This window comes from Corvus hawaiiensis, chromosome 24 (assembly GCF_020740725.1).
Source record: "Corvus hawaiiensis isolate bCorHaw1 chromosome 24, bCorHaw1.pri.cur, whole genome shotgun sequence".
Taxonomy (NCBI): Eukaryota; Metazoa; Chordata; class Aves; order Passeriformes; family Corvidae; genus Corvus; species Corvus hawaiiensis.
Window position 1 is genome coordinate 6,097,484 of NC_063236.1, and position 22,291 is coordinate 6,119,774.

At 58.8% G+C, this 22,291-nt stretch overlaps 1 protein-coding gene across 1 annotated transcript; it reads left to right on the top strand.

Moving 5' to 3' along the window:
• Nucleotides 1-4,680: 4,680 nt before the first annotated feature.
• ARL8A (ADP ribosylation factor like GTPase 8A) lies at nucleotides 4,681-20,851 on the top strand. The gene is made up of 7 exons (XM_048327837.1): nucleotides 4,681-4,895; nucleotides 13,463-13,543; nucleotides 14,488-14,561; nucleotides 16,788-16,881; nucleotides 18,056-18,123; nucleotides 18,859-18,929; nucleotides 19,053-20,851. The coding sequence occupies exons 1-7, from the start codon at nucleotides 4,773-4,775 to the stop codon at nucleotides 19,100-19,102; spliced, it is 561 nt and encodes a 186-aa protein (XP_048183794.1). The 5' UTR covers nucleotides 4,681-4,772; the 3' UTR covers nucleotides 19,103-20,851.
• Nucleotides 20,852-22,291: the final 1,440 nt, after the last annotated feature.

Consider the following 22,291-nt stretch of genomic DNA (forward strand, 5'->3'; position numbering starts at 1 on the left):
CCTGGAAAGGACACTTTTTTGTGGCATGCTTTGACATTTCCAGGCAGCACTGTGGGGGCCCAGGATCTCAAGAAGGCCCCATGAGAGCTCCCACAGAGGATGAGGCTCACCCAGCAGCACTCACCCAGCATCAGAGGGAGGGCTGAGCTGGTGGCAGGGGGCATGGCAGGGACACCTCTTTGTGCTGGTCCTTGGTCACTCAGGGGCTAAACCCTGAGCCAGGGGAGCACAAGGATAAGCCACCCCTTACCCACGTGGGCTGGCACAGCCCTGACCTCTCCGTTTCCTTAAGGAACTCGATTGAGCAAACACATCAAAACCTCCTGGGAATGTCAGACATGCTCTTGTCTGGAGAGGCCCTGGGGTGGTGCTGGGCCTTGCACAAGACTCTGCCCAGTCCCCAACTCCTGGCACGGAGACCACAGGGTGACACAGTGGGGGACAGAGCTGCAGCCGTGGGGACCAGAGCTGGTGTGCCCATCTCTGCATGTGCCACCACGGACCCTCTGCAGGCAGCAGAGCTTGGGACCCTGGGTCAAACCAGTGGGAAACAGCCAGATGTCCCCAAACCAGTCAGGGATGGCTCCCCTTGACGGGAATAAGGGAAATAGGATGGGTGGAGTGGGGATGGTGCATGAAAATGATCTTTTTTGCTCATTTGTTCATGCCTCTCCCAGCGCGGGGATGGTCAACAACCCAGCTGTTGTCCCGGCTGTGAGGGGTGAGTTTGGTTGGAGCACTGGATGGGCAGTTTCTGTGGCAGGGGCTGCAGGAACATCCCTATGATGCCAGGGCAGTCTCTGACAGCTTCAGTGCTACAGGAATCCTGAGGGGGGGGAGCCCCAGACTGGTGCAGGGACATTCTTTGGGCTGGAATGTTAAACAAAAATCTCTTTTCTTCCTGTATTTGTGGGGCCCCACCTCAAATGCTGGGTACAGTTTTGGGCCCCCCATGAAAAGAAAGACACCTCAAGTGCTCGAGCATGTCCCGAGAAAGGAACAGAGCTGGGGAAGGGTCTGGAGCCCCAGGAGTGGCTGAGGGAGCTGGGAAAGGGGCTCAGCCTGGAGCAAAGGAGGCTCAGGAGGGACCTTGTGGCTCTGCACAAGTCCCTGACAGGAGGGGGCAGCCGGGGGGGGTCGGGCTCTGCTGCCAGGGAACAGGGACAGGACAAGAGGAAATGGCCTCAAGTTGCACTGGGGGCAGTTTAGATTAGATATTAAGAAGAATTTCTTCACCAAAAGGGTGGCCAGGCCCTGGAACAGGCTGCCCAGGGCAGTGGTGGAGTTGCCATCCCTGCAGGATGGTCACTTGTGGACATGGTTCAGTGGTGACCATGGCAGTGCTGGGATTACAGTTGGACTCGATGATATCAGGGGTCTTTTCCAACCTGAACAATTCTCTGAATTCTATGAAAAGAAAATATCCTCAAGCAGAAATTACATTCAAGATTTGGGGGATGATGAATTTTTCACTGGTATGAGGAGTTATGATGGGGTGATTACAGAAAACAATGATATTTCTGCTTCCTCAGGCCTCCCTTGCAGAGCACAGGGATCCTGAGCAGGCTGCAGCAGCTTGGAAAGCAAAATGCTTAGTGTCTCTGAAAACAAAGGCAGCTTCCCAGTGACTCACAGCACATGAGGAAAACTTTCCCACCATTAATTGTCAGGGGCTGACATAGCCCCTGTGAGGTGAATCGAACCCCAGCCCAGTTTCCCTATTTTCTGTGCACACACATTTGTCTCAGGCAGCCCCAGCAGTGGATTCAGCATCTTTGTCTCTCACGAGAACACGAGCAACCTCTACCCATGGGTTCTCCCCAGCAACTGCTGGAATAAAGGACCTGGTGTAAGGGAACTGCACCTTCAATGTGCCAGTCCTCACTTTAGGACTGGCTCAAATCCCACATGGATGGAACCCTGTTGGCATGGCACAGCCAGGCAGCCCTGCCCTGAGCGCTCAGCAGAGCGAAGGCACGGCCAGCACACACAGCTGGAGCAGCTGTGTCCCCCCAACCCAGCAGAGCTGAGCAGGGGGAAAGAAAAGGGGTTTTGAGCCTGCAGGGCCCGGCCTGATGGCGAAAGGCTGGGTAAAGGTCTCACAGGAACATCCTTCGAGGAAGCTGTGCCTTTGGGTTGTGTCTCGCTCTCCAGGTGGGAATCGTCGGCTTCTGTGGGATTGCTCAGGGCTCCTAGCACTCAGCACACCCCACACTGCCCACCCTGCCTGCTGGCACCCAGCATCCTACACACCCCTATACACCCCTGTACACCCCTACACACCCTTACACACCCCTGTACACCCCTGTACACCCCTGTACACCCCTGTACACCCCTACACACCCCTATACACCCCTATACACCCCTGTACACCCCTACACACCCCTACACACCCCTACACACCCCTATACACCCCTGTACACCCCTACACACCCCTACACACCCCTGTACACCCCTGTACACCCCTACACACCCCTACACACCCCTACACACCCCTATACACCCCTGTACACCCCTACACACCCTTACACACCCCTGTACACCCCTGTACACCCCTACACACCCCTGTACACCCCTACACACCCCTATACACCCCTATACACCCCTGTACACCCCTACACACCCCTACACACCCCTGTACACCCCTACACACCCCTATACACCCCTGTACACCCCTGTACACCCCTATACACCCCTACACACCCCTCTACACCCCTCTACACCCCTGTACACCCCTACACACCCCTACACACCCCTATACACTCCTGTACACCCCTGTACACCCCTACACACCCCTACACACCCCTATACACCCCTACACACCCCTATACACCCCTATACACCCCTGTACACCCCTACACACCCCTACACACCCCTATACACCCCACAGCCCTGTACCCCCAATTCTCCTGCACTGATCACACCCTGCACCCCCAAGTGCCTCAGGAACTCTGCAACTCCAGCACCTTTGCACCCCTGTGCCCTGCATCTCCCCCACCCAGCACTGCCCACACCGCCTGCACCCCTCGAACACCTGCAGCCCCAGTACTCCCCATATCCCTGCAGCCTGCACCCGAATCATCCCTGCCCACTGCACCCACTGCACCCTGCACCCGAACCAACACACAGGCATCACCTGGGGAAACTGAGGCCTGAGGCCAAGCACCAGGTCAAAGCACAGCCTCCAAAGCCACAAAACCCATGAGTGAAGGAAACAGCAAGTGGGTGAGGTCTTCTCTGTGCCCATCGAGGTCCCATCACAGCAGGATGCATCTCCCTGGAGCTCCAGGTCCCCCCACCTCACCCACTGCTGCTCCCCGAGTCTCAGGAGCCAGGGTCCCTGCTTGGGCCACCACTGGTGTTACCTTGCCACACCATCCTTCGGGTGCACCTGCCACCAGCCCTGGGCAAGGGGCACCTGTGGCCAGGGGCAGTTCTTGCCTTGGCTGCTGGCCAAGTGCTGTTTTCTCTGCCACGGCTGTACTCTGGCAGGTTCCTGGGGGTACCAGGAACACTGTGGGACATGGCAGGGACACCTCTTTGTGCTGGTCCTTGGTCACTCAGGGGCTAAACCCTGAGCCAGGGGAGCACAAGGATAAGCCACCCCTTACCCACATGGGCTGGCACAGCCCTGACCTCTCCGTTTCCTTAAGGAACTCGGTTGAGCAACCACATCAAAACCTCCTGGGAATGTCAGACGTGCTCTTGTCTGGAGAGGCAGGTAATATCAGGGGGACGGTGGCATGGGCCGCAGTGGGGCAGGAGGGCAGAGGAGCAGCCCCACGGGCTGGCTCAGTCCTGCTGTGTGTGCCAGGGGTCCCAGTGGCCCTCCCAGGTGTGCAGGAGGGCTGGGGTCCAGGGGGGCTGGTACGGGTGCAGGATTGGGGTGTGCCCAGCGGCACGGCTGGAGGGCACTGCCAGGGCTGCAGGTGACCAGTGCGGAGGTCACTGGGGCACAAGGGCACAGGGCGTGATGGAGATGGGGGTGCCGGGGGTGCTGGGTCAGTGGGCACCAGGAGGAGCTGGGAGCACAGGAGTGCAGGCCGGAGGGATATTGGGGGTGCGGAGGTACTGGGGGTGCAGCAAGTGCAGGGGGCACGGGGAGAAGGCTGCGGAAGGCTTTGGGTGCAGGCTGCCGGGGCGTACAGGTGTGTCGGGGAGCAGAGGTCCCGGGGAGGACGTGCCGGGTCCGGGGTGCAGTGGTGCATCCCCCCTCCCTCAGGCCGTGCTATGATCTGAGAAGGCCTAGATTACCGAGGGTGCGAGGCTGCAGAGAGTGACCAGGGCAGGGGTGTGGGGTACTCCAGGCTGTCCGGGCTGTCCGGAGGGCTGTACGGTGCCCGGTGCGGCGGGTCCTCCGGGCCGGCAGGGGGCGCGGCAGCGGCGGCGGGGCAGGCGGCGCGCGGGCCCCACCCGGCGCGGCGGTGCGGCAGCAGGGCCCGCGGCGCGCGGACAATACCGGGGGGCGGCGGCGGCGGCTCGGCCTCCATCGGCACCGCTCGGCGCAGCCCGGACGCATTCGGCTCCGATCGGCTCCGCTCGGCCCTGCCCGGCTCCACCCCGACTGGCCCCGCCCCGACTCGGCCTCGCTCGGCTCCACTCGTCCCCGCTCGGCCCTGCCCGGCCCGGCCCCGCTCGGCTCGGCTAGGCTTGGCTCGGCTTGGCTCGGCTCGGCCCGGCCCAGCCCGGCTTGGCTCGGCCCGGCCCTGCCCGGCCCGGCTCCGCACGGCTCAGCTCGGCCCCGCTCAGCGCGGCCCGGCCCGGCCGGCACCATGCTGGCACTCTTCAACAAGCTGCTGGACTGGTTCCGGGCGCTGTTCTGGAAGGAGGAGATGGAACTGACCCTGGTGGGGCTGCAGTACTCGGGCAAGACCACCTTCGTCAACGTTATCGCGGTGAGCCCGGGGGACACCCCGCATCCCCCCCATCCCCGACGGGTCACGTGCCCATCCCAGGGCTTCACCTCTGCGCCTTGGACCCCCCAGTGCCCCCCAGTGCCCCCCCAGTGCCCCCCCAGTGCACCCCCAGTACCCCCCCCAGTGCACCCCTGCGCCTTCCACCCCCCCTTCGCACCCCTGCTGCACCCTCTTTGCATGCCCCCATTGCACGCCCTGGGTGCTCCTCAGAATGTCTCCGCCCTATCGCACCCCAGCCTGAAAACGCATTTGTGGGGTGCAGCAGTGGGGTACGGTGTGGGGTGCGGGGTGCAGGGTGGGGGTGTGGGGTGCAGGGTGGGGGTGTGGGGTGCAGCAGTGGGTACGGTGTGGGTTGTGGGGTACGGTGTGGGGTGCGGGGTGCAGCAGTGGGTACGGTGTGGGGTGTGGGGTGCGGGGTGGGGGTGTGGGGTGCAGCAGTGGGTACGGTGTAGGGTGCGGGGTGCAGCAGTGGGTACGGTGTGGGGTGCAGCAGTGGGTACGGTGTAGGGTGCGGGGTGCAGCAGTGGGTACGGTGTGGGGTGCAGGGTGCAGCAGTGGGTACGGTGTGGGGTGTGGGGTGCGGGGTGGGGGTGCGGGGTGCAGCAGTGGGTACGGTGTGGGGTGCAGCAGTGGGTACGGTGTAGGGTGCGGGGTGCAGCAGTGGGTACGGTGTGGGGTGCGGGGTGCAGGCCCGGCACGGCCCAGGCAGCCCGCAGTGTTTGCTCCCCGCATCCCCGGAGCCGAGCGCGGTGCTCGCGGCCACAGCCGGAGCAGGGCCTGGGGAAGGGTCCTGGCACCGCCTCGCCCTTCCCGGCCAGTGGACAGCAGCCAGTGCCGGTGCCCCGGACGGGACTGCGGGAGCCTCGGCCCCGGGAGCCGGGAAGCTCCTGCTCTCGTACCCGTAACAGCAGGCGCTTTGTCATCGTCCCCGCCGCCGCCGGGACGCGCAGGTGGGGCCTCATGGCGACCCTGCCGGGCTCGGTGCCACCGGGGTTCCTTGCCTGGGGGCCGGTGTAGGAGGTGTTTGCCTGGTGACCTTCCTTGGGAAGCATTCCCCAGCAGCAGCGTCCTGTGGGTGCCGGCTGCTCTTGCAGCAGCACACGCTCCGCACCCGAGCGGGGCAGCGGCACCCGCCTTAGGCTCCTCCAGCCCTGGCCTCTCCCTGGCTGCGCTGCCTCGTCCACCGGGTCCCTGCTGTGGATCAGGAGCTGCATGTCCTGGATCCCAAAGCCCAGGGCGTGGCTTTGCCCATGGGGATGCTTGGCAGAGTCTCCCCTCTTGCTTTTTGGGTTGTTCTCGTCCTCTCAATACATGATCGTTCGAGGCGGGAGGATCCTGAAGGGGTGGATTTGGGCTGTTGCTCCCAGGGGGTTTCATGGAAGGAAGTGGATGCAGATCCATCCTGGTTGCCCCCTGGTCCCTGCACATTGCTCCAAAGTCCATGCTCGCCATGGCTCCAAAGCAGAGTGAGTTGTTGCTGCTTGCTCAGGGTGCTGGAAGCTGCTGGACTGTCAGAGGGGATTTCCAGCTCGTATGGAGGCTTCGTTGCACTGGAGCCATGCTCTTTGGGAGGTGCTGAGGGATGAAAATGTCCTTTCTGAAGTGTCTAGGGGCAGAGAGAGGACACCCTAAAATGCTTTTCATCCTGGAGACAATGGCACTCCCGCTCTTGAGCTGTTTTGCTGGAAGTCACTGCTCAGTGCTCCGGTCTCCTGCTGGTTCCTCCATAAAACAACACCAGCCTCTGGGGACAGGGAGCGTTTCGGCTCTGGGGCAGTGACTGAGCACCAATCCTATTTTCGGGGGACCTCTCCCTGTTATTTGTGTGTTTAATAGTCAATTTTTGCAATCCCGTGCCAGGGTGGGACGCGGCAGTGCCACGTGTGGGCTGCTCCTGCTCTGGATCCGCTGGATGCTGCTGCCTGTTAACAGCACCCAGACTACCTTAAAAATGGCAAAGTAATTTAGTGTCGGTTTTAATCACCCAGATAAGCTGCGAAGGGTGATGGAGCTTTATCCCAGACCTGCTGCACAGTTCTGCCTGCACAGGGCTGGAAATCCCAAGGGTTGGTGTTGCTCGGCTCCCTGTTCCCCACATGTTTCCTCCTCTCCCAGCTGTATCTGGAGCAGACAGGGCTCAGTGTGGGCTTTGTGGGGTTTGCTTCTGCGAGTAAATACTTTGTGCCTGGCAGTTTTATTGTGGGCAAGACCCCACTGGCAAGACCCATGCACTAGGACACTCTCCACTTAGCCAGGATTGCTGGTGTCGGGAAAAGGGACTTTGAGGAATTATAGCAGCTCTTGAGGCTGCTGAAGTTGGCACCATAGCCTGCTGGTCTGTCAGGTCTGGGGTGGGGTGTTTAAGACCCTCACATGGCAGTCGGGCTCAGGGTGCTGAGTTCGACTCTCAAGTTATTCGGAAAGTTCAAGTTTTGTGGCAGATGCACACAAAAAGGGGCACCAACTTTTGAGAAGACATCCTGGAAAGAAGGACTTGTTGGGCACAGTGAAATAGACGCATGACAGAAAATGCCAACCCGACAGGAACTGCCTGAGAAGGTCTGGAGGCGCCTGGCATTAGGGTGTTGCAATGGGGTTGTCAGAAGGGGAAATAGCTGTGATGTGGGCTTTGTGGGGCGGGAAAAACCTGAAGAAGAATGGGATTTTGGTGTTGTTGGAGAGATCTCACAAGAAGCCTTTCTGGGATTGGACCTGCTCTGGGGGGGTTGGCACCGTCCTTTTCTTTCAGGATTTGTAGCTGCACCTGACTGAAAAGTGGACTCCGGTTCCCTGGAAGGTGGCTGGTTCCCTCCAGCAGCCAGGCTGTGGTTGTGCCAGGCAAGGGCTTTGCTGAAGGCAGCTATGATCAGGGTGACTCCTCCTGGGTCACCTGTCTGGGGACTTTGATTTTCCAGGACTTATATTTTCTTTTCCTGGCTGTTGAGAGCTGAGGCTTGAAGTCTTGCCTGTAAGGAGAAGTGAAAACTGCAAATACATGTGGTCTTGATTTAACCTGAAGCCAGTGGGCTTTTAGCTGCCTTTACCCCAGTCTGGTGGTGACAAGGGTGACTCGAGGCCATTGAGAGCTCCTCAGCAGGTGCTGGGGCCCAAAACCTGTCAGTGCAGGCCATGGTTAGAACAAGAGGGTGTTGCTGCTTTTTAACATCACACGCGTTCTATCTGTGCTAGAGCCTTCCAGGAGAGTGAAGCCACAAGTGCCGGGGTGTTGGACATGTGGTGGGAGCGCTGGGGCATCATCCTGTGCTTCAGCCCTGCTTAGAAAGTGATTCAGAGCAGTGCTGCAAGAGGAAGCATGCAGCTCCTGGAGTGAGTTCAGTGGAGGCTGTGAAGATGCTGAAGAGGGCTAGTGCGTCTCTCTTATGAGGACAGGCTGCGGGAGCTGGGGCTGTTGAGCCAAACAGCCAAGAAGAGATGGCTGAGAGGGGCCCTCATCAATGTCAGTCAATGTCTGCAGGGAGGGGTCAGAGGATGCACCAGGCTCTGCTCCCTGGGGCCCAGCAATGGGACAAGAGGCAATGGGCAGAAAATGATGCCCAGGAAGTTTCACCTGAACATGAGGAAGAACTTCTTTCCTGTGCAGTGACTGTGCACTGAACAGGCTGCCCAGACAGGGTGTGGAGTCCCCCTCACTGGAGATATTCCAGAACTGTCTGGGAATAATGCTGTGCCATGTGCTCTGGGATGAACGTGGTTGAGCAGGGAGGTTGGATCAGATGACCCACTGTGGTCCTTCCAACCTGACCCATCCTATGAAACCACATCAGCCTCATATTTGGCACCAGGTAGGCTGGTGGCTGGTGTGGCAGGTAGCCGGTGCTCCAACAGTGAGCCTGATAGTGGCTCAGAGCACTGCAGAGCTCAGCACCTGCTCCTGGCCATCCTCAGACACACGCCAACCCCTTCACTAGCCACTTGACCCATCTTGGCAGGATGTGCTCTGGTGCCTGAGCCCGAGAGGGAAGGTGCGGCTCCAGGTCTGCAAGGTCCCCAGGGTTTGCTGGGGAGGTAGAGGAGAGAGAGGTGCTGAGGAAGTAGTAGGGAGATGTTGTTCTGATGCATTTGGACCGGTCTGTCTTGACACCCACCTCTGGATGTGCCCCTTGTGTGGGGTCTGGCAGGGCCAGGGTGGGTGGGAGGTGGCCGTGGGCTCTCATGCTGCTTCACGGTCCTTCTGCCTCCAGATGCAGCCCCTGGGCCCTCCACAGGTGTGTCTTTGCACCTTAGCTTCATAATGCAGAAGGTGGTAGGTTTTCTGGGGGGTTTCTCGGTATTTCTGGAAGAGGAGGAGAATCTGTCTGGGGCATGGTTTTGTGTTGCTGCTGCAAGCTCTGTCAACATGAGCCAAGAAAAATGGACAGTGTGGCTTTCCTGAGACAGGATCATACAGTGATTTGGGTTGGAAGGGACCTTTAAAGATGACCTTGTCCAACACTCCTACCATTGGCAGGCACATACAGGGACACCTTTCACTAGACTGGTTTGCTCCAAGACCCATCCAACCTGACCTTGAACATTTCCAGGGATGGGGCAGCCACAGCTTCTCCGGGCAACCTGTGCCAGGGCCTCACCTCTCACATCATAAAAAGTTTCTTTCTTCTATCTTTTATATCTAAGTTTCCCTCCATGTTAGAGCTTGGACAGGGTATGGCAGGAGATGCCTGCAGGAGTGCCAGTTGTGGGGATGGTCCAGGCAGTGGTGGGAGACACCCAACCCGAGGTGCTCTGGGCTCCTGCCTCTGTCCCACAGAGGGCCATGCTTTGGTGGAGACACAACTGCATGGCCCAGCACTGCCATCTCTGCCCTCTGGAGAACAGGGCTGCAGAACAGCCAGCAGTGATTTATCCAGAGCAGGTCACATCAGTTCAATGTCATCCGGTGAGGAGCAGGGCCTGGCCACCTCAGCCCTGCATGCTGCTCACCAGAGCTGGGGGAGGCTGAGGTGGCTTCTCTGCATGTGCCAGCAAGCCGAGGTCCTGGGCCCGTCTGAGCAAGGGATGATGGCTGAACTGGCAGGTGATGTGGAATCCTTGTGCATGTGTCAGGGGATGGGGCTCAGCGTGAGCTGGGGACACTGCCTGCCCTGGCAAAAGCTGAATTCTGGCCACTTCTGCCAGTAACCCAACTGGAAAGTGTTGGGGCTGGGTGGAAAGGTCACTTGCCTTCCGGGCAGGGCCTTGGGCAGAGAGCAGTGAGTGACCCTGGCAAAAGCAGTGATGAGCTCGAGTCTGTAAAGACCTGATCTGCCATTTGTAGCCACAAAATCCATCTTGCCTGCAACGATTTTTGTGCTTCCCAGTGCAATCCCATTCTTAAGCAATTGGTGTGGCTTGGCATCATCTTCAGAGTCAGCATGGATGCTATGTTCATTACTGTGCTAGTTTGAAAACAAACCAGTGGGAGGCACTAAGTCAGAATAACAATTTAATGGAAATTAAAGAAAAGGGGAAAAAAAAGGTAAAAGAAAACACTGTCAAACTGACAGAGTCAAGGTACAACCTGACACCCTGTTAGGCAGGGTGGTGGTAGCAGTCTGGTAGAATGGTGGCTGCAGTCCTCTGAAGCGGTGATCCTGTAGTAAAACAGTCTGCTCTTCCTCAGGAAGTCCAATGGTGGCTGTGTAGCTCCCATCCTCTGGAAATCCAGTGGGAAGCCGGTGTCTCTGGTGTTCAGCCTCAGCTTATATCCACGATGGGATGCTTGGTTCCTCCCTCTGGGTGGAGCATCTCACAATGGGGTAATGAGTCATGAGGCAAAGTGTTGATTAGGCTCATTAACAGAAGATAGTCCGGAGGGAGTTATCTCTGAGTCAGGCGGCAGGACAATGATGGGCAATTAACAGAAAGATAGTCTGGGGGGAGGAGGCAAGGAAACACTGCCCCACCTGATTTCAACGGCTGATGGGGATGGTAATAGAATACACTGCAACCCAGGACAATTACATAACAAAAATTTGGGGGAAGAATGTGTCCCGTGAAGCTTTTGCTTGTCTCCATCAGGGTGCTCACTGCTTTCCTGGCAGTGGACCTGTGGATGGCTGAACCCTGCAGGGAGTTGAAAATGTGTTGAAGGCACCAGGGGTGGTTGGAGAGGGAAGAGGGACCATTGTGTTTCCACCACTGAGAGTTGTGTTCAGAGAGAAGCTGATGCAGGAGGAGCTGATGGAGGAGGAGCACGTACAAGATGCTTCTGTGGGTGCTGGGACAGCAGGGAGCACGTGTGAGCCATCCTGGACCACAAGGCCTTGCACTCCCAGCTTGGCCTGTTTTGGACAGCTCAAGTGGTTTTGTTTCGGCCCCTTGGCCGTGGGCAGCCTGGAGGCAGGTGCTGCAGGGAGAGGGGTTTGGGGCAGGGAGCAAGGCTGTGGTCACTCACACAGACATGCTCTCTCCCACCCATGGAGGAAAGAAGAGGTGACTCCTGGCTCCTGCAGCCCACCCCTTCCTGGAAGAAGCTTCTATCACACCAGAACCATATCTTGTGTGGCTTTTGCACAGCCAGCAGATCGCGTGGTGTGGTCTGGGATCCCTGAGGGAGGTGCCTGCAGCTTCCAAGAAGCTCTTCAGCAATTGCTCTCTGTGCCCACTGATCAAAGCCTGAGAATTTCTTAGTTTCATAAAGCTCAGTTGTGTGTTGAACCTCAGTCCATAGGAGACATCCCCTGTGGATCCCTGCCTGCTTCCCCTCCTCTCCCCGTGCCCTTACCCACAGTCCTTTCTGGGTGCAGCGGGGCCTGAACACCCCTTGGCTGCTGGGTTTTACTGCTGAATGCAAAAGGGATATGAAAAAGGGAAGCAGTGTGTACTGCAGAGCGTTTGGAAGAGGTCAGGAAAACCCTGGTGACTTGCTGATGTGGTGCATCCGGAGGAGCCACAGGCTCAATCAGGCACAAAAATCTGCTTATGAGAAAATAGCATGAACTGACTTCCTGTTTTGAAGTTTGTGTTAACTAACAGAAAAGCCCTCAAGAAACGGAGGTTTTAAGGTAGTAAGGACCTGCTAGGATGAGTTTGGCCATGGTTGGTGGTTCCTGCAAGTTTCTGGCATTGATGGCCAAATTCCCCGCAGCTGCATTATCCTGGCTATCAAACAGTCTTCCCTACTGGCTCCTCAGCATTCCCCAGGATGCATTTACAGGCCATAAGCCTGATGTGAGTCCCAGGGAAGCTGCTGGAGGCAGTGGCTGAGGGGCTGTGCCAGCTCCTGTCCTGCCCCAGCGATGCCACATCACTGCTGGGACTGCCCCTAACATCCCTGCTCCGCCTGGGCCCGTCCTGCAGCGCTGGAACTGGAGCAGCAAACTGGACGGTGGGGTGGGCATTAGCAGAGCCTTCGGCGTGGTGCTGGGCATGTGGGCTTGTGAGCCAGCTTCAGCAGAGGGATGGTCCCTGCTCCGACAGGCCTGACCCATCCACAGCAGCACTGGGGTGCTCGACCCCCCCAGGGATCTCCTGCATCTGATGCATAAACTCAGCAGACATTGGAGCTGCATGAGAGCAGCTTCTAGGGAGGGGGGCCCTTTGTGACCCCCCACGTCACCCAGCACAGGCAGGATGCAGGACTGGGGACCAGCGCAGACAGCACTCTCTTGAAAGCAGAAGTCAGTCTGGTTTGAGCTAGACCATAAGTGATCGGAAACATGAAACCTGCTGGTGCCCCCAGGACTTGCAACTGGAAAGGAGCTGGAGCAGGAGGTGGCTCTCTGGGTGAAAAGCCCAGCCTAAAACCCCGGGGGTCCTTGCAGGGCTGCCTCACCAGAGGTCACTGTGCAGGACGAAGGTCTCAGCCTCCTCCCACGAAGGGCTTGGGAGTCACACCTGGAAAGAGCTGGGATGGGCAAGCCCCGAGCCCACCGAGACAACAGGGTGTCCAGGGCTGAGGCTGGCAGCTCGCTGCAGGGTTGGGGACTGCACTGGGGCACCCAGGGCACCTGTGCCCATTGCAGCAGCCACAGCGTCGTGGTTTAGGAATGGTAGTCCCCAGTTTGGTGCTCCCGATGTTCCCGGTTGCTTCCCCTTCCCCCTCCAACTGGAAGCACAAAAGGCAAAGATCACGGGTTGAGATAAGAACAATTTACTAGAAACAGCAACGAGATAAGAAAACAGTAAGAGCAACACTACTAATAACAACAGTGTACAAAGAGAGGGTGATTTACATGCAAAATGCTCACCAAGCCCGGGACAATGAAACAATGGCTTCCCTCCACCCACCAGGCTTTTTCCCAACTGGAAAAGAACTCAGTCCCTTTTCCCTGGCCATGGCAATGATGTCAGGTGGTACTGAATAACACAGTGTCTTGGCCACATCCCGTCCCTCTGGGCGGAACCAGGACGCACAGCATTCCTGGTGGCACTGTGCCTCCTGGGCTCTGCGTCCTGGCGTGGACCTGCAGGAGGGTTGTGCTGTGCCCACGGCAGGGCTGGCAGAGCCTTTGGGGTTATCTCAGGCTGTCAGCCTTGCTGCCCTGCCAGGGCAGGCTGGCCCCGTTCCTCTGCCTCCTAACGCTGTTTCACCTTGTTCCTTGCAGTCAGGACAGTTCAACGAAGACATGATCCCGACAGTGGGCTTCAACATGAGGAAGATCACCAAAGGGAATGTTACCATAAAGGTGAGATGCAGTTGTTACTGCTGGTGAGGGCTCTTGGGATGGAAGGTGGAGGTGAGGAAGATTGGTGGCTGTTCTGCTGGAGGTGGAAGAATTCCAGGCACCCCAGATGCAGCTCATAGAATAGAAGCACAGCATCATTAAGGCTGGATAATCGCTTTAAGATCGAGTCTAAATGTTCCCCCAGGAGTGCCATGTTCACCACTAAACCATGTCTCCAAGTGCCACATCCACATTTTGTTAACATTTCCAGGGATTGTGATTCCACCATCTGGAAGGGAAAGATTTGCCCTGTTAGGGTCCTGCAGGTACCCACCAGGGGAGGTGGTGGGGAGGGGTGTAGGAGATCCAGACTTGGGCAATAAGAGCCAGTTCAGGCTGCAAAGCTGGAGGTTTCTTATGTCTCTGGGACTTACGGATGTGGTCACGCTGCTGAGGGTGGTAGTGCTGGGAAAAACAGGTCGTGGCTTGCAGTGGTGGCCTCTGCCTTGGGAGCAAAGGAAAAGGAGGGTTCTACCTCTTCTGGATCTTTCAAGGGGCTGGGGTTGTACTGGGAAATAGCTGTTGGACAGACTTGAAAAGCTGGCTGGGGATCTGTGGCTGCTGCAGGAACACTTTTGAGAGTGTGCCGAATGTTCTGAAATGGGAAATGTCTCAGGGCAGTGCCAGGAGATGTGATGGGCATGGGGAGGAGCAGCCAGCTTGGGCCAGAGGGTCCCTCCATGCCAGCAGAGGCACATTACAGGGGGATTCAGCATCCTCCAGCTGCCCCTCCTGAGGTTTCTCCCTTCTTCATCAAGTCAGGAGCCTCCTCCTGAAATTTGAGCTGAAGAGGAGGAGATGGGGGTGGGTTTGGTTCGTGGCCAAAATGCTCCGGGTGGCCACATGGGGGAGGAAAGAGTGTTGGGCAGGACTGTGGGGGTAACGCTGCCATCTCCCTGTCACAGCTCTGGGACATCGGGGGGCAGCCACGGTTCCGCAGCATGTGGGAGCGATACTGCCGTGGAGTGAGTGCCATCGTGTGAGTATCCCCAGGGCCCTGCTCTCACCCACGTGCTGATGCTGAGCCTTGCTGCTGGCTGGGGGCATCATCCCACCCCGGGGTGCTGGGGGGACAGGGGAGCTGCGGTGCCTTTGCTGCCAGAGCCAGACGCCTGTGCCAAGGGGTGGAATCACTGAATCATCCCGGAATCGTTAAGGGTGGAAAAGGCCTCGAAGATCATTCGGTCCAACCGTTAGCCCAACACCACCATATTCACCACTAGACCATGTCCCCAGGTGGTTTTTGAACACCTCCAGGGATGGTGACTCCACCACTGCCCTGGGCAGCCTTTGCCAGGGCCTGACCACCCTTTCAGAGAAGAAATTTTCCCCCATATCCAACCTGAACCCCGCCTGGTGCAACTTGAGGCCGTTTCCTCTGGTCCTGTAGCCTGTTCCCTGGGAGAAGAGCCCGACCCCCACCTGGCTCCACCCTCTTGTCAGGGAACTGGAGAGACTGAGAAAGTCCCCCCCGAGCCTCCTTTTTTCCAGATACTTCCCCTGGGGACTGATGTCTACATGGGCTTTGAGCAAAGGACAGCCAGGTCCCTCCAGCTGTGGCAGACCCTTCTCTTCCCTTCCAGCATCACTCAGTCCAGCTCTGTTCCTCAGATCTTGCCCTTCCAGGCTCCCATGCGTCCTCTCTGCTGGCTGCTCACTGCTGGGGCTGAGCAGAGCCCAATGGTGGGGCTCAGCCCTTCCCAGAGGCTGGTTTCCAGGTCAGGATGTTCATGTGCTGCCAGATAAATCTTGTGCTGAGAGCAGGAGTCTCAGTGCAACACCCGCTACTGAGTCAGCAAATCTGAGTGTCCCTGGGCATCCCCTGCCTGCAAACAGCACAGTGAAAGCAATCCCAGGGAGTCGAGGCCCAGGGTGAGCCTGGCAAGGCATTCTTGGGAAGCAGGTTGCCTATTCCAAAGGACAAATACTCATCCTGGGACACCATACTGGGGTTCCTTAAACCCAGTCAGAAAATGAGATTTATGGGATCTTTTCCAAGTGACTGTGCCCTGAGATGTGGAGGGCTGGTTTCTGTGCTGCCCTTCCCAACTCCAAGCCTTTGCAGGTGAGGAGGAGTGTGGTACTGCTTGTCCTGCATGCTGGGACAGTGGTGTCTGCTCCTGCCCTTGCAGATTGTCACCATGGTGGGACATGGCCTTGGACCTGCAGGAGGGTTTTTATTACACTTTTTATTACAGTGAGCTTTGCTGGAAATGACAAAATCTCTGTCTTCTCACTCCTTTTGCTGCCTCCTTCCATAATGTCATAATTTTGGCCCACGTAGTTGTCAGGAAACAAAAGGACCTGTCAGCATCCAGGTCACACTCCAGTCTGCCCTCATCACCTCGAGCTGTGTCATGTTCCTTTCCCTTTGCTCTCAGCCCTTTCCCCTGCCCAACATGCCAAGGTCTGGGGCAGTCCCTGGGGGTGTTTTTCCCTCTGGCACCTCGTTCCCATTTTCCTGTGTTAAGCACTTCATTAGTAGCTTTTTTCCTATTTTTAAGTAACTCCCCACAGCCTGATGAGCTGGTGTTTCTCACTCCTTCTCTCCCAGCTTCTTGATCTTTGAAATCAAGGCTGCTTTGATCGGTTCCTCACCCAAGTTTTGGCTTCACTGACATTCTTTGCAGGATAAAAGTTGCCCTGTAAGAATGAAATCCTTTCCCAAATCTCCTGCTCTGCTCAGAGAAGCATTGCTGGCCACCGGCTTCACATCCATGTGCTCCATGGCCCTTCCCAAGATTACCCCATCGATGGGACAAGGAGCTCCTTCCCCTTCTTGGGTCACTGTCACCTCTCCATCCTCAGCTTCTCTTGCCTTCTCTGCTTGTCCTCTATCCTGGCTGTTTACATGGGAGCTGCCATGTGCACGAGTCTCACTGGGCACATGGAGACAATGTGTGTCCTGCAGCTTCTCCTGCCTGGGCTTCCCTCACCCAGCCTGTCCCTGCTGTCAGCAGGTTGACACCTGCAGGGACAAGGCTGGGGTGGTCCCCTACTCCCCTGGGAGACATGAGGGGTTTTTAGCTCCACAGCCATCCTTGGGAAGAGGCATCCTGGTGGAAGGATCCTGTTATCAACCCCCTGCATGTCCTGGGGCAGTGAGCTGCCATGGGAGGAGGTTTGGGGGTGGCACGGACCTCAGCACAGCACGAGGCCGTGGAGACCTGGGCACCTGTGCTCAGGATTGTCCCTTCCCTTGCAGGTACATGGTGGATGCTGCTGACCAGGAGAAGATAGAGGCCTCCAAGAACGAACTGCACAACCTGCTTGACAAGCCACAGCTCCAGGGCATCCCGGTGAGCTGGTGCCTCGGTCGGTCCCCAGGCTGGGGACTGCCAGGGCTTGCAGAGCAGATTCAGGAAGGGACATCCCATGAATCTCCTTTTCTTGGAGGCGTCGCTTCCCCGCTGCACTCCCGAGGGAGCCGGCTGGGGCAATGACGCTTTCTAGGTCAGAACTGGGCCAAGCAACAGAGAGGGAGCTTTAGGGCAGCTTTAGGGCACGGATCAGGCCCCCTGGGTGAAATCTGTCCCCTCACATGGATTTGCACCTGATTTATGGTGTGATAGGAAGGTCCCCTCTCCTGGGAGTGGAGCTGCTGGACTGTGACACGTGCAGGAGGTGGGACGTGGTGCAGTGCTGGGCACCCTGTACGTGTCAGGTGGGATGTGCACCAACCCCCCCAGATCAGCATCCTTTGAAAGGAGCTAATTGAAGATCTTGCCACGGATCCCAAATGTCCGCTGCCAGCTAAATTCAGCTCCTGACACACCACGCTGCAGTTGCAGGCCTCTGAAGGCTCTCTTCTGAGAACAAGCCTCCAGACTGAAGCAGGGGATGCTGCATCCTGTGCTGCTGCAGAGCCCCAGCACAGTCCGGGCAGCCACAGCCTCAGCACCGCCCCATCAGGTGACAGTCACATGGCTGCTCCGGAGGGACAAACCAGCCCTGCTGGGTGGTTATTTTCCTTACACAGTCTGAGAATGCTTTTGTGGCTGTGGAGAGCCTTGAGGGAGAGATCAGTGATGGCACAAACGGCTGATCCTGGTTTGGGCTGGCTGCCTGCAGAGTGGGTTCTACCCGGCATCCACAGCTTGCTCCTGCTGGGTAACCTCAGGGTTGGCCATTTCACTTGACTTTTTGCTCAGAGGCAGTGGGAGGCTCCTGGGAGACCATCCTGGATGGCACAGCAGATGCTGGTACCCTTGAGAGAGGATGTGCTGTGGGAACATCTCCACACTGGGAGTAGAGAGTGCACAGGAGATGCTGTGTACAGGCTAAGTAAGGCAGTTAATTGAATTGCCCTGCCTCCTGAGTGCTGCTGAAGGGGGTTTCTCTGTCTGGGACATCCTAGTGGGGTAGCCAGGGCTGTCCTGTGTCACAAGCAGGCTCTGCTTCTGAGTGGCAGAAGCAGGTTCCTGCCTGGTCTGGTGGCCGGGTGCTTCAGGTGTCCCCTGTCCTGCCCTGCAGGTCCTCGTCCTGGGCAACAAGCGGGACCTGCCCGGTGCCTTGGATGAGAAGGAGCTCATTGAGAAGATGTAAGTGTGCCAGTGTGACACAGTGTGACCCCTCCCCGTTCTGCCGTGTCCCCACCAGCACCATCACCTGTCTGGGCTGGCACTGTGGTGCCTGGGGTGGGCTGGCACACACGGGTGGCTGGGGATCTCCTAGGTGACACCTTGTGGAGACAGAGAGGAGCTGGAACCACCAGTGCCAGGGCTGGGTCCCGCGTGCCACATGGTGGCATGGGTGCCCGACCGCAGCATGGCACTGGCTGGTCGAGCTGGTCTCCCCCAGATACCGCACTGGACAGTGGCACTGGGCTCCTCCATGCTGGGGATCTGGGATGCTGCACTGGCTCACAGCATCTCCTCCCCTTCAGCCACCCCTCTGAGCCCCCCTGGCCATGGGCACCTGTGCAGCTCCCATGCTGCCAGCCTTGTGCCGCTCCCAAAACCTCCCTGCCCCATCTGGCTGCAGGGCTGGGGGGGACCTATGGGATTTGGTGGCCAGGGTCTCCGTGGGATTGGGTCCATCCTTTCCTGTCACATAGGCCCCCCCCAGACCACCCCTGCCCCTCAGGCATGGAGCGATGGTGCCCTCCCCTGGCTCACGTGCAGCTCCTGGAGAGCCTGGGGAGCTGCTGCCCCTTCAGTGTGCTCTGTCTCAGAGACTGGGTCCGAAGGGACCCTTCAAAGGCTGCCCAGAGGTGTCTCCCATGGCCACCCCACACAGCTCAGAGTCTGCAGCCAGCACTTGCTCCTTTCCCACAGGAACCTCTCCGCCATCCAGGACCGAGAGATCTGTTGCTATTCCATCTCCTGCAAAGAAAAGGACAACATCGGTGAGTGCCGTGGGCTGGGGTCACGGGGGGCGTGGGGGGCAGCCCGTGCCCACGTGCTTGCCCAGGTGTGGGAGGAGGTGACAGCCAGAGGCAGAGGCTGTAAGTGTCCCCTTACCTCTGCAGACATCACCCTACAGTGGCTTATCCAGCACTCGAAGTCCAGGCGAAGCTGAGGTCCCGCAGGCCTGGCTCGGATTGGGAAGATGCCATTGTACAAGCCCACGCCCCTCTCTCCTGCTCTGTCCCTCCAGCTCTCTCTCTAGATGGGTATTTTTAGGGGACCCCAGACTCTGCTCACATTGGGGCAGAATCCTTGTTTTTATTGTAAAGAAGATGTCCGACTGCCCTCCTCTCCCCCTGTCCTCTCCTCCCCTCTCTCTCTCCCTCCATTTTGGCACTGTTCTGTTGTTGTCTGTGTATACAGTATATATATATATGTATATATATTTTAATTTTTTAATTTAAGGGATAGTGCTGTTACTGAACTGGGCCCTGTGAGCAGTAGGAAAGCTGGGGCTCCCCAAGGCCAGCCATGGGTCAGCGCTGGGAGGAGGAGGAGGGTGGTAGCAGAAGGCAGCCCTTGGGAATGGGGCTGTGCCAGCTGCAGGCGAGTCCCCTGGGGCTCCCTCTCCCCTTCTCTGGGTGTCCTGCTGCTGCCTCCAGGCAGAGACCACCCTGGGGGTGTTGGAGGTGCCCACCTTGCCCTGCCTGCCTCGGGCTTCAGTGGGGGGGGAAGGGTGTGTCATTGCCACCCGCAGGCTCCTCACCCCTCCAGGGGACAGGGATTGGTCACAAGCCACTGTCATCAGCCTCCCCCTATTGCCTCCACTTCCCCAACCCCCCCTTGGGGGCCCAGGGCCACTTGTCCCCCTGCCCCACATGGCCCCTGCTCTCCTGCCCTCTGCCCAGCCTGGCTGCTCAGGGGGGAGGATCTGGGGCACTGGTACCAGTGCTGGGGGCCCAGCAATGCCAGCAGCCCCTGGGGGAGCAGGGGGCTGGCACCTGCCTCCCACCCGTCCTGGGGCTGGCTCAACCCCGTGCAGCCTCTCAGGACAGCTGTGCTGGCTCCCCACATGCCAAGTGGCATCGCCTGTGCCCGGCTGGGGCGGCTGGCTCTGCCCTGGCCAGGGACATCCCTTGGGATGCCAGAGAGGGAGGGACACATGGAGGCGCCCGGAGACACACTGAGAGCATCTGTGCACTGTCAGTGCTGCTCGCCAGACCCAGGGGGCTGTGCCCTGTGCCTGCTCCCAGTGCCCTGCTCCCCATGCCCTGCTCCCTGTGCCTGCTCCCCATGCTCTGCTCCCCACTCCCTACTCCCCATGCCACCCCCTGCCCTGCTGCCCTGGCTGGGCCGCACAGGAGCCGTGGGGCAGGGGGCAGCAGGGCTTGTGGGGACGACGGTCAGGTCTGTGTCTGCAGAGGGTGGAGGTCTGTGGAAGTTGTGTGGGGTGAGAAAGGCTGTGGCTGTCCGTGCCATGTCTGTGCCATTGGCTGGGGCTCTGCAGGTGCAGCCTGGGGCTCTGGCCAGGCTGTTTGGGGCCAGTTTGGGGGGACTGGGCTGGCATTGGAGGGTGGGTGTGCAGGAGGAGGCAGCTGCTGGTCCCAGTGCAGGGCTGGGACATAGGGTCAGGATGGCTGGGGGGCTGCAGGGCCCCCTCTCAGCCTCTTCCCACTCAGCTCCAGCGCATCAGGCCAGGGATTTATCTTCTGTTCTTGTTTTTGCAGAATTGCACAAAGAGAGGTTTCTTTTTGTTGGTTTTTTTTTTTTAATTTAATGACTTGTAAAGTGTTGTCACCCCCCACCCCCCCTTTTTTTTTGTAAGAGATATTTTGACTCAGATTTGACCTCTGTTGGGAAATGATTCTTGTAACTGTACAATTTTTTTGCCTCCTAACAATAAATTAACAATTTTGCGTTGCGGGTGTGGTTGCAGTCACGTTTCTTCCTCCCCATCGTTACCACCCATCCTTCGGGGCCCTGCCTGGAAGGGAGGTCCCCGTCCTCTGGGTGCCACTGGGCATCTGTGGGGTCATGCTCACCCGAGAGGTGCTGGAGGCACCTCTGACGGCTGCAGTTGCTTTGTTTCCTTGGCCTGGGTGCCAAGGCCAGCTCGGACACTCTGTTTGTGGTCATCCCTGCTGCTGGACCTTCCTCTGCCCCTGTCACGTCCCAAGCTGCTGTGGAACCCTGCTGGGTTTGGGGGGGCTGCAGTGCCCCCTCTCCCTGCTCCCTCCTGGGGGCTGTGCCCACTGCTGCTGGGGTCCCCCTGCCCTGTGTCCTTTGGAGGTGGCCCCATGTCCTCGGGAGGGTGTGGCCATTGCTGCTGGGCTCCCACCGCCCCGTGGCCCGGGGGTGGCCCCCTGCCCTGCGCTTGTCAGGCGCCCAGGCAGCAGGGTGGGAGCAGGGCCGGGGTTCAGCGCAGCCCCGGGGTGCTGTGCCTGCTGGGGGGGGGCCTGTGCTGCCGCAGCCCCCGCCCCGCCCGCGCTCCGCTCCCCACGCGTGCAGCCCCGCAGCACAAGCCTGGCTTTGTTCGCCCTTGGCCCGGGCTCAGGACGGAGCGATGTGGACCAGGCGCGTGGGAGATGCCCTCCCCCACCTCCCCCACTGCCCCTCACCGGGACCCCGCTCACCCCGTGGGCACTGGAGGTACGGCCCGGACTCTGAACCCCCCTGCATCCCTGTGCCAAGATGAGACCCCTCTTCTCCCAAGCCGTGGGGCCCAGCACGGGGTGGGGGGGAGGAGGATGAAAGGAAAAACCCAGTTTTGTGCTCTCGAAAGAAAACTGGGGCTTTTGTTTCCCTGGAAACGGGTCTGCGAAAGCAAAGCCCGCGCGGAGCCCGGTGGGTGTTGCGCACAAAGCCCGCAGTGAGCCCCTCGCTTTCACTGCCCGTGGCAACCGTCTCCCTCGCCCCGGCATCTCGGGGGCTGGGGCGGCTGCCAGCAGCTGGGACAAGGAGCTCTAACAGCTCCGGTGGATGGGCTGCCACGGCCAGGCTGCCCTCAGGCAGATCCGTCCCGCCTGCTCCTTGACCCGCCCTGCCCCATGCAGGGGCCGTGGCCAGGGGGTGGGTGTGGGGTTGGAAACCCTGAAGCCCTGAAAGCATCCTCCTGGGACAATGCTGTCCCTGCAGCGGGCAGGGGGATGAGGGCCAGGAGCCCTGGGGGGCAGTTTGGGTGAGGTGCACTCACCCCGAGGCTCCCTGAGGGGTGCTGGGGGTGGTGGTCCCACATCTTCCCCCAGCACTGTGCAGCAGCACCGCGCCGTGGTGCACAGCACACATGGGGGAAGCAGCAGGCTGTGGGGCACCTCAGCCCTGGGCTGGGCTGGCTGGGCTTTACTGAGACCAGTTCAAGTCC